Source organism: Pteropus vampyrus, unplaced genomic scaffold (assembly GCF_000151845.1).
Source record: "Pteropus vampyrus isolate Shadow unplaced genomic scaffold, Pvam_2.0 Scaffold74, whole genome shotgun sequence".
Taxonomy (NCBI): Eukaryota; Metazoa; Chordata; class Mammalia; order Chiroptera; family Pteropodidae; genus Pteropus; species Pteropus vampyrus.
Window position 1 is genome coordinate 81926 of NW_011888855.1, and position 13974 is coordinate 95899.

At 47.8% G+C, this 13974-nt stretch overlaps 1 protein-coding gene, 1 long non-coding RNA gene and 2 other non-coding genes across 4 annotated transcripts; 1 reads left to right on the plus strand and 3 right to left on the minus strand.

Annotated features, from left to right (window-relative positions):
- Window positions 1-645: 645 nt before the first annotated feature.
- Window positions 646-5259, minus strand: RACK1 (receptor for activated C kinase 1). Its single transcript, XM_011362144.2, has 8 exons — window positions 5005-5259; window positions 3861-4032; window positions 3174-3321; window positions 2858-2953; window positions 2374-2484; window positions 1796-1936; window positions 1146-1256; window positions 646-753 (listed from the first exon to the last, which is right to left on the minus strand). The coding sequence occupies exons 1-8, from the start codon at window positions 5111-5113 to the stop codon at window positions 688-690; spliced, it is 954 nt and encodes a 317-aa protein (XP_011360446.1). The 5' UTR covers window positions 5114-5259; the 3' UTR covers window positions 646-687.
- On the minus strand, window positions 3479-3557 carry LOC111741182. Its single transcript, XR_002780923.1, has one exon. It is a non-coding gene; the product is annotated as a small nucleolar RNA SNORD96 family (small nucleolar RNA).
- Window positions 4669-4736, minus strand: LOC111741187. The gene has a single exon (XR_002780927.1). It is a non-coding gene; the product is annotated as a small nucleolar RNA SNORD95 (small nucleolar RNA).
- Window positions 5260-5282: 23 nt separating the features above from the next.
- Window positions 5283-12623, plus strand: LOC105293484. Its single transcript, XR_895994.2, has 2 exons — window positions 5283-5606; window positions 12356-12623. It is a non-coding gene; the product is annotated as an uncharacterized LOC105293484 (long non-coding RNA).
- The last annotated feature ends 1351 nt before the right edge of the window (window positions 12624-13974 follow it).

Here is a 13974-nt window from a genome sequence, read left to right on the forward strand (position 1 = left end):
TTTTACACAAGTGTTTCTAGTTGAAATCCCATAAAGTTGAAGCTTAAGCCAGAGAAACCTTATTACCATTAGGAGTCAAGGGAAGAGGAAATGAAATGCAGACTACACTTCAACTTATGAACACCTCCAGTCCACTCTCCACAATTTTTAGTCCTAATTATGGAAGGAGTAAAAAGGAACTGCTATCAAGCAGCAATTCTTCTCTTGAGTTGCCTTACCTTAAATAAAAAAATGTGTATTTTAACAAGAGACCCAACTTAATGTAGACTGCACTAACCTGATGAATTTGTTTCCTGCATTGTAACTCCCTTTGGAGGAATGATGCATCTTTGTTCAATTCCTATGTGTTGAGAATTGGACCTGAGGATTCTGCTAAATCTAAACTGATTGCAGCCCCTGTAGAATAATCAGTCTCTTTCCTTGAGGAACAATCTCTGCAGGTTTAAAGGAGGCCCTGAGACTGAAACATTGGACAGTGTGACGAGGGAATTCAACACAGGCTGACAACTTCTTTTCCCTGCAAAGCTGGTCTGCTTGCCCTATGCTCCGTCTGCCAGGTCTTTAATGGAAGAGACATGTGAACCTGGACGCAGCACAGCACAGGAAGCGGCTTTTTTTGCTTCTTAGAGAAAGACACTCTACAAGTCAGAAAATCAGTTTTTTATTTCTAAAGCTCTGCCATTATTTCTAGCGGGTGCCAATGGTCACCTGCCACACTCGCACCAGGTTGTCTGTGTAGCCAGCAAAGAGAGTCTGCAACAGAGAAATGACAGTGATAGGTCAGAGCCATGGCACTCTGCAGTCCCACCAGCTCAACAAAGCTGGCCCCTATTTCCGACTACCTGGTTATGGGTGATTATGTATTCCTAGAAGCAGCAACAGCTAAAAGGATTCATATGCTTATAAACTGGTCAAGGTATTCAAAGTGTTAACTGAAGACAGGTAACCACTGCCCTCCAGACCATAATCTTCTAATGCAGACATAGGTACTGTGTTCAGTGACACAGCTGACTAAGACCTCTCAAATCATCCTGGCTAATCCTGTCATTTTATGTCAAAGATGCTGGTCTTATAACTGGCAAATAAGACACACTAAGCACAGAAAAAAGGTAGAAGCCAAGTCACCTGAAGACACACCCACTTACCTGGCCATCAGCAGACCAGGCCAGAGAGGTGCACTGGGGTGGCTCTGCCTTGCTGCTGGTACTGATAACTTCTTGCTTCAATTCATCCACAATGATCTTGCCCTCCAAGTCCTGGGGAAGGAATAAAATCAGGATGAGGAAACTTTTAGCACTTTAATGCCATTGACGCTAAACAGGCCCCCTCTCGAGAAAGCCCTTTTCATTTGTAACTCTGACCTCAACAGGATATTTTTTGCCCCACCCCCACCCCCCATGTGGCAATGCCTAAAAGGCATTTTTCCTGGTCAGAGAAGGTTTGCTATAGGTATCTAGTGGAGAGTAAAGACCCGGGATGCTACTAAAATCCTAAAATGCGCATCACTGCCCCCTCCCCCCACCAAATTATCAAGACCAAAATGTCAACTCTGCTGAGGCTGAATAAACTGCTATAATTTGCCATCCCTTTTAGTAGGCAAAGATCTCCCAACCACTGCAAACCCCAATCCCAGGAAGTTTTGACTAGCTCTTCTTGGGTTTCCAGTGACAACCTGACAGCAGATATTTACAAGTTTGAATCCAAGCAGTGAGTAGAAGACACATCAGGAAACCACAAGGCAGCCAGTGCTCACAGAGTACAGACAGGTACTTGGCCTCAACTGCAACCTACTCACCCAGATCTTGATGCTGGGGCCCGTGGCAGCACAGAGCCAGTAGCGGTTGGGGCTGAAGCACAGGGCATTGATGATATCCCCACCATCAAGCGTATAAAGGTGCTTGCCTTCATTGAGGTCCCACAGCATGGCCTGGCCATCCTAGGCAGACAGGAAAGGTGAGTCAGAAAAATGTGACCTCTTCCAGAGGTTAATGCCAAGCATCTTAAGATTCTACTTAATTCCTAACTAACCCCACCTTCCACTTGTACCCTGAACTTACTCAAAACTCATAACTCAAATACCAGTATAACCTCTGTGACCTTTGCTTTAAGGCGCAACACTTCGTCAACCCTACCAAGAGTCTCCTCTCTGACTTCCATATAAATCACTATGATCAGTTCTGAAAACAGAATCCTAATCTCACCTATAGTTTCAAAAAACTAGCTTTAGAAGATAATCTTTTAAATAGTATGCCTTATCTGTCATTTTCAGAAAGTGATCTTCAGAAACATTTATTCTTGGATTGTCCCCTCTTTGTCTTATGCATTCTAAGATAATGTCTTTCACCCAGTAAGAGACTCCTGGCCCATGAGTACCTTGCCTCCAGAAGCACAGAGGGATCCATCTGGAGAGACGGTCACAGTGTTCAGGTACCCTGTGTGGCCGATGTGATTGGTCTTCAGCTTGCAGTTTGCCAGGTTCCATACCTAAATAGGGGGTAGTGATGTCATACATGAAGAACCTGGCTCTAGATCCGTAAGTGCCAGGAGGGCTCAAATCAAACAAAAAAGGGCACAGAATATTGTTTAAAAGCATTCCTGGATAGGGTAGCCACTTTTCATTCTATCAGTAACCCCAAAAAAAGGCTAAAGAATTTGTCTTGGCCACTTATAGAAAATAAGGATTAAAACAAGTAACAAATGCTCTGGATGTTGCCTTAAAAGGGACTCGGGCGCATCAATTAGCTACTTCAGACCAACTGGCAAGAGAAATAAGAAGTAAATTTAGCAAAGCTTTCAAAGGAGCGAGCAGGAACATACTCCAGTTGACAAAGGTCCTATACCCTGGCCCAAAGCTCACCTTGACTAGCTTGTCCCAGCCACAGGACACGATGATGGGATTGCTGCTGTTGGGTGAGAAACGAACGCAAGACACCCACTCCGAGTGGCTCTCATCCTAGAGGACAGAAAGGAAACTGAGAAACCACCTGTCCCATGAATCTCTAGACCCCCCACCCCACCCCTCCACTGGGTTATAATGACAACCTTGTATTCCCACCCCTGAACCCATACCTTCAAGATCAAGGGAATCCCTTCAGATTCCAGAAGCTTGAAATCACCACATTACACCAAAGTTAATGATGAGAGAGAACTTTCAACCTGTGCCTCCACTTTACCTGGACGGTGTACTTGCATACACCCAGAGTGTTCCACAGCTTGATGGTTTTATCTCGGGAGCCAGAGACAATTTGCCGGTTGTCAGAGGAGAAGGCCACACTCAGCACATCCTTGGTATGGCCTACAAATCGGCGTGTGGTGGTGCCCCTGAGAGGAAGGACTTGGTCACTCTCTAAACAGGCTGCAAGTGTTCTTCCACAGACAGTTTCCTTGGCCTTATTCCTGTCCCAGTGGAGCTGCATTTACTCACAACCCTAGACATGGTTCTGATGACAGCAGGCCCTTGGCTGAGAATATGCCAGAAGATCCTTTCAGAATTGCAGGACATGTCCTCACTCCCACATGGGGATTGGCTGACAATGTCATCTGTCATCACCAGGACCCTCCCATATGCCTGACCATCCAAAGACTGAGCTTCTAAAACAGAACCATGTTCAAACTCTCACCTACTCCAAACCACAGTATCTGGGAAAACTGCTCAACCAGACTTGTCCTCGGCGATTCTGCTTGACTAATTAAAAGCAACGAGGGAGGCCAAATAAACACACAACTTTTCTCCAGATACTCTCTGCTTACAATTCCCACAAGGGACCTGACTGTCCCCGGAAACCACCTCCCAAGAGTATCTATCTCATTTCTGCCCAGCTCTCCCCCAGTGCCCCAAAGCTAAGTGAGCAGCTACTTGCGTTGTGAGATCCCAGAGGCGAAGGGTTCCATCCCAGGAGCCAGAGAGGGCAAATTGGCCATCCGAGGAGATGACCACATCACTAACAAAATGGGAGTGACCCCGCAGAGCACGCTGTGGGATGCCATAGTTGGTCTCATCCCTGGTCAGCTTCCACATGATGATGGTCTTGTCTAAGGGCAAGTAAAACAGAAAAGGAAACACAGTGAGGAACCCCACAGCCCACCTGCCAACCTACTGGATAATCCAGGATGTCTCAAGGTCATTGCTAGGTTTACAATCTAACAAATTAAGGGCAGTTAAGTGGAGAGGGAAACTGCATTACTAGCCAAGGCCAAGTGAATCACTATTCAAGCACAGTCAAGTAGAGCTAAGCTGTATGGTGAGACTTTAACTTTACCAGAGATCATGGAAGCCCTGTTTTGAGATTCAGACCAATTCAACATTTACATCAGCTTTATCTAACGTCTAATGCAAAACATAGCAGCTTGGGTGTGGGAGAACTAGATGTGCACCTCTTACGACTACTGCAGAGGGCTGCCAGAAGTGCTGGAATCAGTCAAGTCGCTTTACTTTGAACGCCATCACTGAAACGTCGCAATTCAACAAGGTTTCCCATTAAGCGCTAGCCTCACACGGTATTTAAGTGTGAGCGCAAACGGAAGTCAAAAAGAATCCTCCAAACGCAGTCAGGGGCAGAGAATAAGAAAACCGAGAACAGAAAGGGCAAGCTCGGTCCAGCGGGGAGACTGGAGTTATGCGGTCCCTCTGGAGTCCACTCACTTCTCACTGAGCATAGGGCCGGGCGGCAGCTCAGAAACAGCCTCTGGGTCTCAACATGGGCACTCTGATGGCATGTTGGTGTCATCACCGCCCCGCCCGACCCGTTGGCTCCTGGGCACACTTAAACACACCTGCGGAGAGGCGAGCAAGAAAATAAAAGCCCCCAATCTTGCAACTCTCCTGGCTGCCATGGGCTGGCTAATCTATGTCTCATCCGCATCCGTGCTGAGGCCTAGGCACAGGTCCGCATGCCCAACTCACATCTAGCCTTCTAGGCCGTCAATACGCGTACCAGTGACCCAGCCACGCGACGCGTGCAACCCCGTTATCTTCCAATCCTCTGCCCGCACCCTAGCTCGTACCTCGAGAGGCGGACAGTATCATGTCCGGGAACTGGGGAGTAGTAGCAATCTGGGTAACCCATCCGTTGTGGCCCTTGAGGGTGCCACGAAGGGTCATCTGCTCAGTCATGGCGGCGGCGGGTGCGGGTGTCGCCGAAGCGACGAGGATGGACCTGGATAGCTCAGAGAGACAAGGAGCACAGCCGCTCCCGCCACGGCCCCGCAGTAGAAAAGAAAGAGCCGCCCCCTGCCGGAACCGGAAATACCCACCCGCCCTCTCGAGCAAAATGGCAGCCCCCATAATGCACTTCTGCACAAGATGGCGGCGCCACAAAGCGCAGAGCGCGAAGTGAAACTAGGCCTCCTAGTCTCTCGTGCCACGCAACATGATATGGCAGCGCCGTACAAATACATTCTAAAACCAACAGGATCGCGTGTTTAAAGATTCCTCAAACGTTGACTTGGGCGTGATTTATAAGAGGAAGCGGGGACTCGCATGGCAAATTCCAGGGAGGATCGCCTAGCGGCTTCACTGCCCCCACTCGTCACAGAGCGAACCCCGCCTTTTCCGCTTGGCGGCTCGGATGGCAACACAAAGGGAGCTTGATTTCGAGGTCGCCACTGTGAGTAACCGTGGGCAATATGAAATACGGTACATTTTTAATAAACTGTGCCTTGGAGAACTAATTAGCCCTAAGGTATTCCCTTGCGCGGTGGGCGGTTCTTCCCTCAAGAGGTGTGTGCTCCTATGGTATTGGCTGAGGCACTCTATGTCCGGAAGGAGTTAATCCACGCCGGACTAAGGCAACAATGGGTGACAGCGGAAAACCGAGATGAACGAAAAATCGGTCTGTAGGTTGTTGAGCGCGGAGCGCTCTCGTGGAGACTGAAAGGCCCCGAGAGGAAGAGCCTCCGGGTTCTGACTTCTGGGGACCCCAGGCCTAACCAGCTCTCGGATCTAGGTGCCCTCGACCGAGAAACAGTGGAATGTGGCCGCCTGGTTGCCTTCCGGCCTCCATTTAAACCGCTTGAGCCGTGAATGTGTAGTGCCTCCCACTCCCGCACATCCCTGATAAGAGACAATGTTGGCAGCCCCCGCTCAAATTTTTTTTTGGGGGGGGGGCACATCTTAGGATAGCAGCCGCTATCATCTATGCAGAATAAAAGGGGGATTTCACGTAAGTATTTATATTTTTGTTTGTAACACGTATTACATTTAGTTTCTCATCCATGAAATGAGATTGGAAATTATAGGACTCACCTCACGGTGTTGTGGAGAGTAAATGTTTTAAGGCAGATAAAGTGTCTGGAACAGTGTCTGGCAGGGGAAATGCATGAGACTTACTGAGTGAGCACCTGTTGGGGACCAGGCTCGGTTTTAGGTCTTGGGGATACAACAGTGAACAAGACAGATGGGACCTGTGTTTTGAAGTTTGGTGAGGCTGGGAGAAGGGAGGTGGGGGGCAGATCTGAGCAGAAATAAGGAGATGTGGGAGAGACCCCTGGATAGAGGAGGGAATAATGTTCCGGTCGGAGCGGGGGGAAATGTCGGAAAGAGCTGGATTGTTGAGGAAACTGAGGACCAAACAATGAGATGGAGGTGGAGCGCCTCACAGCCTTGGGGGAGGACCTTGGCAATATGTGCTGGAAGGCCTGCAGGAAGGAAGGCAGAGGTTAAGTGAGGGACAGTGGCAAAACTGCCTTGGACTGTGGCCACCCAGGTGTGTGGAGAAGGCCATGATCCCTACCTTTAGAGCACCTGCTCTCTTGGAGCCTTGCAGGCTGTTCCCACTGAACTCCTTCACAGCCTGATGACTCATCGCATGTATGCCATTTGCCTCCTTGGCACCCCCAACTGGCTGTCCTTCCACTTTTCCATCACTGCACTCCACCCTGACCCGCATGTTTTGTTTCTCCCATGGTTGCAGTCCGTGCCTTCACCCACCCCAGAATCAGCTCGCTGCCCATGACTCAAGTCAGGCCAGTGACTCCATGCATCTGGGTGTGTAGATGTGCTGCTTAAGGATTTTCCTGGCTGGTGGCCTGTACACGCAAAGGATTTTCTCTCTGCCCTCCAGCACTTGCTCAGCCACCTCCTACCTCCACTCCCTAAAGACATCAAAATTCAGTCACATTATTACATTTTCCCCCTCATCTGGCTCCGTTCCCAGGGAGCTCCTGTGGAATCAGCATCCCTGGGGTAGGACCAGGAGTCCAGGTTTAAAATAAGCCTCCGAGGTCCCTCACAAATGCTCAAGGATGGGACCATTCTACACTGCCAGGCCCCTTTCCAGAAGCCAACGGTTCTCAGGATTGACCCTCCCTCCCTGTCTCGTCCCACATCATTTCCAGAGAGCTGGACTGTGACCTCAGTAGATGCCTTTCGCTTCCCACTGGTCCACAGGCCTCTCCCCACATGGGTCCCTCACCCTGAGATGACTCTGGCAGTGTCCTCTCCTATGGGGCCCAAGAAGGAATTTGGGTCTTGTCCTGGACCCCACCAAGTCCGAGCTGGTGATGCCAGCGGAGAGGAGGGAGAAGTGGCGCACAGTGGACTTGCCAGACAGCCAGAGCTTGAAGGATTCGGGCTTCCACTGCAAACCCTCCAACAACTGCCAGCCTCTTCTTTCTCAGACGGGATGCCAGCAGGCCACAATGACACCTCCTGAGCCGAAGGAGGTGGTGCCTCAACTCTAGGGACCACTTCGGGTGTAGGGGAGGCCTTTCCCACTCAGCCCCAGCTGGAGCTGAGCCCCACCCACACTTGCTTCTCTCAGGGGCCCCATGGTTCCCTGCTAGGCATCCAGGCCCTGCCTGGCCAGGGTCAGGGGCCCACCTGGACTCCTCACTCCTCTCGAAAGGGAATTGTGGGTTCACTCTCAAGTCAGTAAGGGGAGCCCAGCCTCTTCTAGCAGGATGATGTCTCTCAGCTGCAGGGTGCATCAGAGAATCAGCTGCATCTCTAGCCAGTCTACTACTTGCCCAGGCCAGGCTTTCAGTCCTCTTCCTTCTCATCCCAAGCATCTTCTCTCCAACTTCTTGGAGGTGGAAGCCTGCTGAAGGTCGCACCAACCTTTTGGGGAGACTTGAGCTGTCTGCAGAGCCTCCTCCATCCTACCACACTGCTGTAGGCAGAACCTGTCAGGGTTGGGCCTGGCCCCATGACTCCTAATGAGAAGTTCAGCTAGAGCAGTTCTTGTTGGAGCCTCTGGGCTGCCCCCTCTTCCAAGTCTCCAGGGGCACCACCTCCATTCCACAAAAGGTAAGAATTCCGAGGGAGAGATTGGAGAAGTTCTTCTAAAGAAGTCCGGCTCACCATTCCTTTTCTGGACAGCACCCTGAGCTTCCCACCAGAGGCCCATGACCCCTTCTCCAAGGAACAGAGGCCTCTATCCCCTCTTGCTGCCATTCAAGAAGTGAGACAAGTCTTCCCTTGAATGCTCAGGTGAGGGCTATTGTGGGTGGTGGTAGGTGAGCAGCTGAGAGAAAGGCAGGCCTACCATATCCCACCCCCCTTTTCTTAATTAAATCTAAGCCTCCTTAAGGTCTCAGGTTACTCATCAGGGACCCTCAGGTCTCAGTCAGGCTCCTATTTCATGCCCTGTGGTGATAGTGTTGCTGGGCTTTCCCAGGCACTTAGCTCAATTTGCTGTCCTTTGGAGCCCTTAGGGCCCTCCTCTGAGTACCCTGAGGACAGGGACTGATCTGTTTTTGCTCACATGTTGCATTCCCAGCACCAGACAGAGGTAGAGGGTTTGGCATGCAGAAGATTCTAATCTTGGTGGCCAGTCTCAGGCTGAGCAGTAAAGGGCACGTAGCTAACTGGAAGGAGGAAAGAACGGTGTTCCCAGGAGAGGGATCAGCGTGGGAGGAGGTGTACAAGTGATATGCATGCAAGTTTTCTAGAGGGGAGGAGAGAGTGGAACCTGAGGTGCACAGGGAGCCCTATTCTAGAAGGAACTGACTGCTGCGGAATCTAGAGTTTGTCCTGAGAACCTAGGGTGTTCTCTTTAGGATTCTCATCCCTCTCCTGCCTAGACTTGAGTTTGCCAAAGGCATTTGTTGCCACAGTGGAGGCTGGGGTCAGAGGAGTAAGATAAGACAGAAGAGTTCCGAAGCTGGACTTTGAAGGAGAGTTTCTAGGACAGTCACGAATGTCCCATGAAGGGCAGGGCTGAGGACTGGTCCACCTCTTCTCCCTATTTAATGACTGAGGCCTAAAGAATTACACTCAAAAAGGTTGACAAGGTAAGGAAACATGATATAATTACAGGTTCTGTTCCATTCTTCCTAGTGAGAGGTGGGGGTATGGCATTAAATCAGTGCTGGGAACATCTTACAAAGAAATCACACTGCCTTTTTTTTGTCTTTTGAAGAAAATTCAGTGCCCATCATAGGCAGAAATAGATCTAACAGCCCCCCAGAAAGCACATCCTAAGGTATTGTTAGGTCTTCCCTGGGAGATGGATTGTGGGATTCTTGGGTGCTTAAGCAGATGGGCAGTCAGAGGCTGTGGAAGTGGGCATCGTCCAGGCAGAGGGCTATAATCCAGGCAGGACTCTCAGAAGTGCAGGGAGAAGGCATGCTTCTGGCCTTGTTAAAGGATTTAAAGCAACATTAGGTGGTAGGGAGAAATAAAAGTTGACCCAAAGTGCCTCTTCTGAGCTTTTTACCAGGAATAGAATTTCTTTGAACCAAGGTTGGGAAAATACGTTGACATGGATCCTTGAGGCTGGCTAGCTTACCACAGGTAGGAGGGCCAAAGAGGAGACATCCTCCCTGCTCACAGTTGGGTTGCGTAGTGGGAGCCTGCTGAGAAATCCCATCCTTTGCTGCATGGGGAAAGGGGATTCTCTGTGCCTAGGAAATGGCAGACAAAAGGGGTGTGGCCTCCAGGGATCCTCTTCCAGGCCACCTGGACCACCTTAATCTTTGTGGGCCCTGCTGGGCACTGGGTGCCAAGTGGAATTGTCAACCAGAAGGTTCAGGCCAGCCCTGGAGCTGTGTCCTCTGGGATGAGGGAAAAGGCTAGGAGGAAGGCATAAGTGTGACTTTCAGTAGGGGGGCTATGGCGGAATAAGCCTCTTTGTTCTCTAATTCAAATCCCTGAGGTATCCATCCAACCCCTTTAGGAGGGGAAGAGGTGAGGAGAAAAGGAGTAACTTAGAGGGCCATTTCCTGCCTTCTTTGCAGGTCTCCAGATAACAGGATCCTTGTCGCACCTACACATGCAGAGATGAGCTGTTTCCCCAAGCCCAGGAAAGTTAAATTATTAGCACCTTGAGCTGTCAGAGTCTCCTTTTCAGCCCTGTCATTCCTAGCACCTCTCACTTGTCTCATGAACAATGCCAGCACAAACTGCTTTCCTTTCTAGGACTCCACAGACCCCTCACCACCTTCTGTCAGGACTGCTTTGAAGTGAGAAAGGGAAGAACTCACCTGCTTTAATACTAGGTTCTGCCCACATCCCATTTTCAAAAAGTCAGGCAGCAAATAAAACTTTGTTTATACCTTATATTTTGAGGACATAGCCCCAGCTGTTTCTGGGAAGGGGGTCATACAATTTGTTTCGTAGCTAATTTCCATTAGTTTCTCCCATCACACTCCCCAACTTGTGATCTACATGGATTACAAGTGAAACTGGCTTAAGGCCGTTTTGGTCAGATTAAAAAAATATACAAGAAAGCCCTCTTTCAAATATTTTCTCCTTTCATGCCTAAAACTATCACCCTGCAGCCTACCTCCCTTGATTAGAAAAAGAAAGTTGTCTTACTTCTTTTCATCTTCCCTTTCGATGTGCTACTACCCTTTAGGGTCCCAGAAAGGACCAGAATTCAACCTGCCTTTGCATGGAACTACAGTTAAATATGATTTGATAGCCACCAAGCGTGACTATTTAAAATCAATTAAAATTAAATAAAATTAAAAATTCAGTCCTTGAGTTGCACTAGCCACATTTCAAGAGCTCAAAAGGCATATGTAGCTAGTAGTACCTCCTGTGTTGGAGAGCACAGATCTAGAACACATCTATCACTGCAGAAAGTCCTTCTAGACCTGGTGTAGAGGGTCAGAATCCCTGCCTCCCCTTCTGTAATCCCATCTTATCAGTCAATAAGTACTCGCAATAACTTCGCTGTAACTTTTAGACAGGGTCAGGATTGGGGGTGGGAAATAGTATAGAATCTGTAGGTTCTATAAAAGTTCCAGGAGGTATGGCATAGGGGCCAGAGGTTGATGGCCAATGGCTGAGGAGCCTTAGCTTTTCATGAAGTACTTTAGGGCCTGATGTTAATATGTATCAGCCCGGGGTCACCGCAGCTCTGATAAGAACAGACAGGCTTTGGTATTATGCGTTAGTTCTGCATAATACTTAAAAAAACAAAATAAGAGACCACCCTATGGCCTCGCTGAAACTGAGTAGTAACTAGAGTGATTGCCTTCTAATACTCATTATTTCTAGATCTTGATTTCCTATATTCCTTTGTCAGTCATAGTCCAATGGCAGTAACATAGGCAGCTCTAATGTTTAAGAAAGGCTTGTTGACCCTGCCATCTGCGTGCCAAGAGCTGGGAGAAGTCTGGGACGTATCAATTTATCTACTGATGTTAAAAGACTACATTTAGAAGGATTGAATTAAACATGGAGGAGTGAGAGACGTTCCCAGATCTCTCCCCTTGAAACAACAATAAGCTGAACATCTAAAACTCCAAAAAACACCCAAACTGCACACCAGCGTGTCTGAGCGTGGGATCTGCGCATAAGAGCTATCACAGGGTCCAGTTCTCAGGCTCTGGTGTCTTAGAAGCCTGCTGTGGTGACTCAGAAGCCCTCACTAACCATGTCCACTGGAGGGACAGTCACTCTCACCTGTGCTTCAACACTGGAAAAGTGAGCAACAGTCACTGTTCATACTGGTTACAGCAGAAGTCTGTCTAATTCCCCAGGACATTGATTTAGGATATGATAGATAAACACTCCGGGCCCCCTGCCCTGTACTCAGGCTCCATACTCAGTGACAAAGCTTTCCAGACCCTCTTGGGGTTCCAGACCCTCTTGGGGTTCCAGACCAAGGATGAGGCTGAGTACAACTGCTGGCTACTCTACAGTGATGACTGACAATTACAGAAGCAGAGAGGCACCAAGACACAACCTGCTCTTTGAAAAGCCAGGACAGAAATATGGTCATGTGATATGAGTCAGGACTCTGAGCTCTCAAGTCAGCAGAAATGTTGACCATCCATAGAGAGAAAGTAAAGGGAAATGTCTGATTGGATTCCCATTCCTGTTTCTGCCCCAAAGAGGAGGAAGTAAATTAATAATTTGGGAGGAAGTAGTCCATGAACTGCAGGATTTAATTGTTTTATATTGCAGAAGGAACAGTACCAGCCGGATGAGATCTGAGGCTTCAGGACAAACCCATTTCCTCCAGAGGGAAACAGCCACCGATGATGTACTTCGCCAACTAAGAGCAAAGGGGAGAATCTCTCCTTTTGAATATTATTAAATTTTAATTTAATAATTTAATAATGGGTTGCATTTTAAGCAATGCAAATGTATCACATACAATTTTTAAATATTAAACATGTACAGTTTTTTGAAAAGGATTATTTTTCCAACAAAATAAATATATTTCTAAATATTTTTTTTAAAAAAGACTACATTTAATAAGGTTCACCTAGGTGAGGCTATTCTTCCACTGAATGCTTTTGAACACCTATGCCAGGCACTGGCCACAGGGCCTAAGTGAGGCTAGTAAGGCACGTCTGTGGATATGACCAGTTTCCTTGAGTCTAGGCCAGTGGTTCTTGACCAGGAAAGATCTTGCACCCTCCCTACCTGACATGTGACAATGTCTAGAGATATTTGTTGTCACAACCGGTGGAGAAGTGCTACTTAGATCTAGTGGGTACAATATTACTCAGCCATAAGAAGAGATGAAATACTGCCATTTGCAACAACATGGATGGACCTTGAGATAATCATGCTAAGTGAAATAAGCCAGACAGAAAAAATTGAAAATCCATGATATCACTTATATGTGGGATATAAACCGAAAAGCAACAAATAAGCAGGACAAACAGAGACTCATGGACATGGCCTATAGGTTAGTGGTCACCAGAGGACTATAGATTAGTGGTTACTAGTAAGGTGGGGGGAGTGGGAGGTAGACTAGGTAAAGGGGGTCAAATATAGCGGGGCAGGGGGAAGGTGAGGTAGGTAAAGGGGATCAAATATATGGTAGCTGAAGGAAATTGGACTTTGGATGATAAACACAATAGAATATACAGATGTCAAATGATAATGTACACTTGAAAATTATATAATTGTATTAACCAATGTTACTCTAATAAACAATTAAAAAGTAAAAAAAAAAAATCTAGTGGGTACATTCCAGAGATCCTGCAATGCACAGGACCCCCCTACCTACAACAGAGAACTACCTCACTCAGTGTCAATAGTGCTGAGGCTGAGAAACCCTGGTCTAGACCACACACGGATCAGTTATTCATGCCCAGTTATTCATGAGGTTTAGGCTCAGTGGGATAGCAAGGAAGGCTAGCAAGTGTCTCATAGTTGGGAAGGAAAAAAATGGAGTCGTCGGAGCAGTGGCCTCCATACAGCTGAAGGGCAGATTTAAGGAGGGTGTTTAACTGCCCCTGAAGGCTAAGAGCTAAGGTCATAGTGCAGATGGAGTTGAGGATTTCAGCCGTGTGGCAAGTCTGTGAAGATGAGGTCCTGGTACAGCCACAGGATTAGAGGAGCAAGTTTAAACAGTCTGATTTGTGACACAGTGGTCAACAGCTGAACCTGGTAAGGAAGATGTTCAATAAGCAGATGAGCATCTGGTGGATATGGATATACCAGTTTTTCTCAACATATTGTAACCCACACCTCTACTTTTCATATACCTAAAAATATCACATTCTCCCTCTAATGATATTTAAATTTTCAAAATTAAGTATCATGACTAAAATTAATTTTAAAAATGG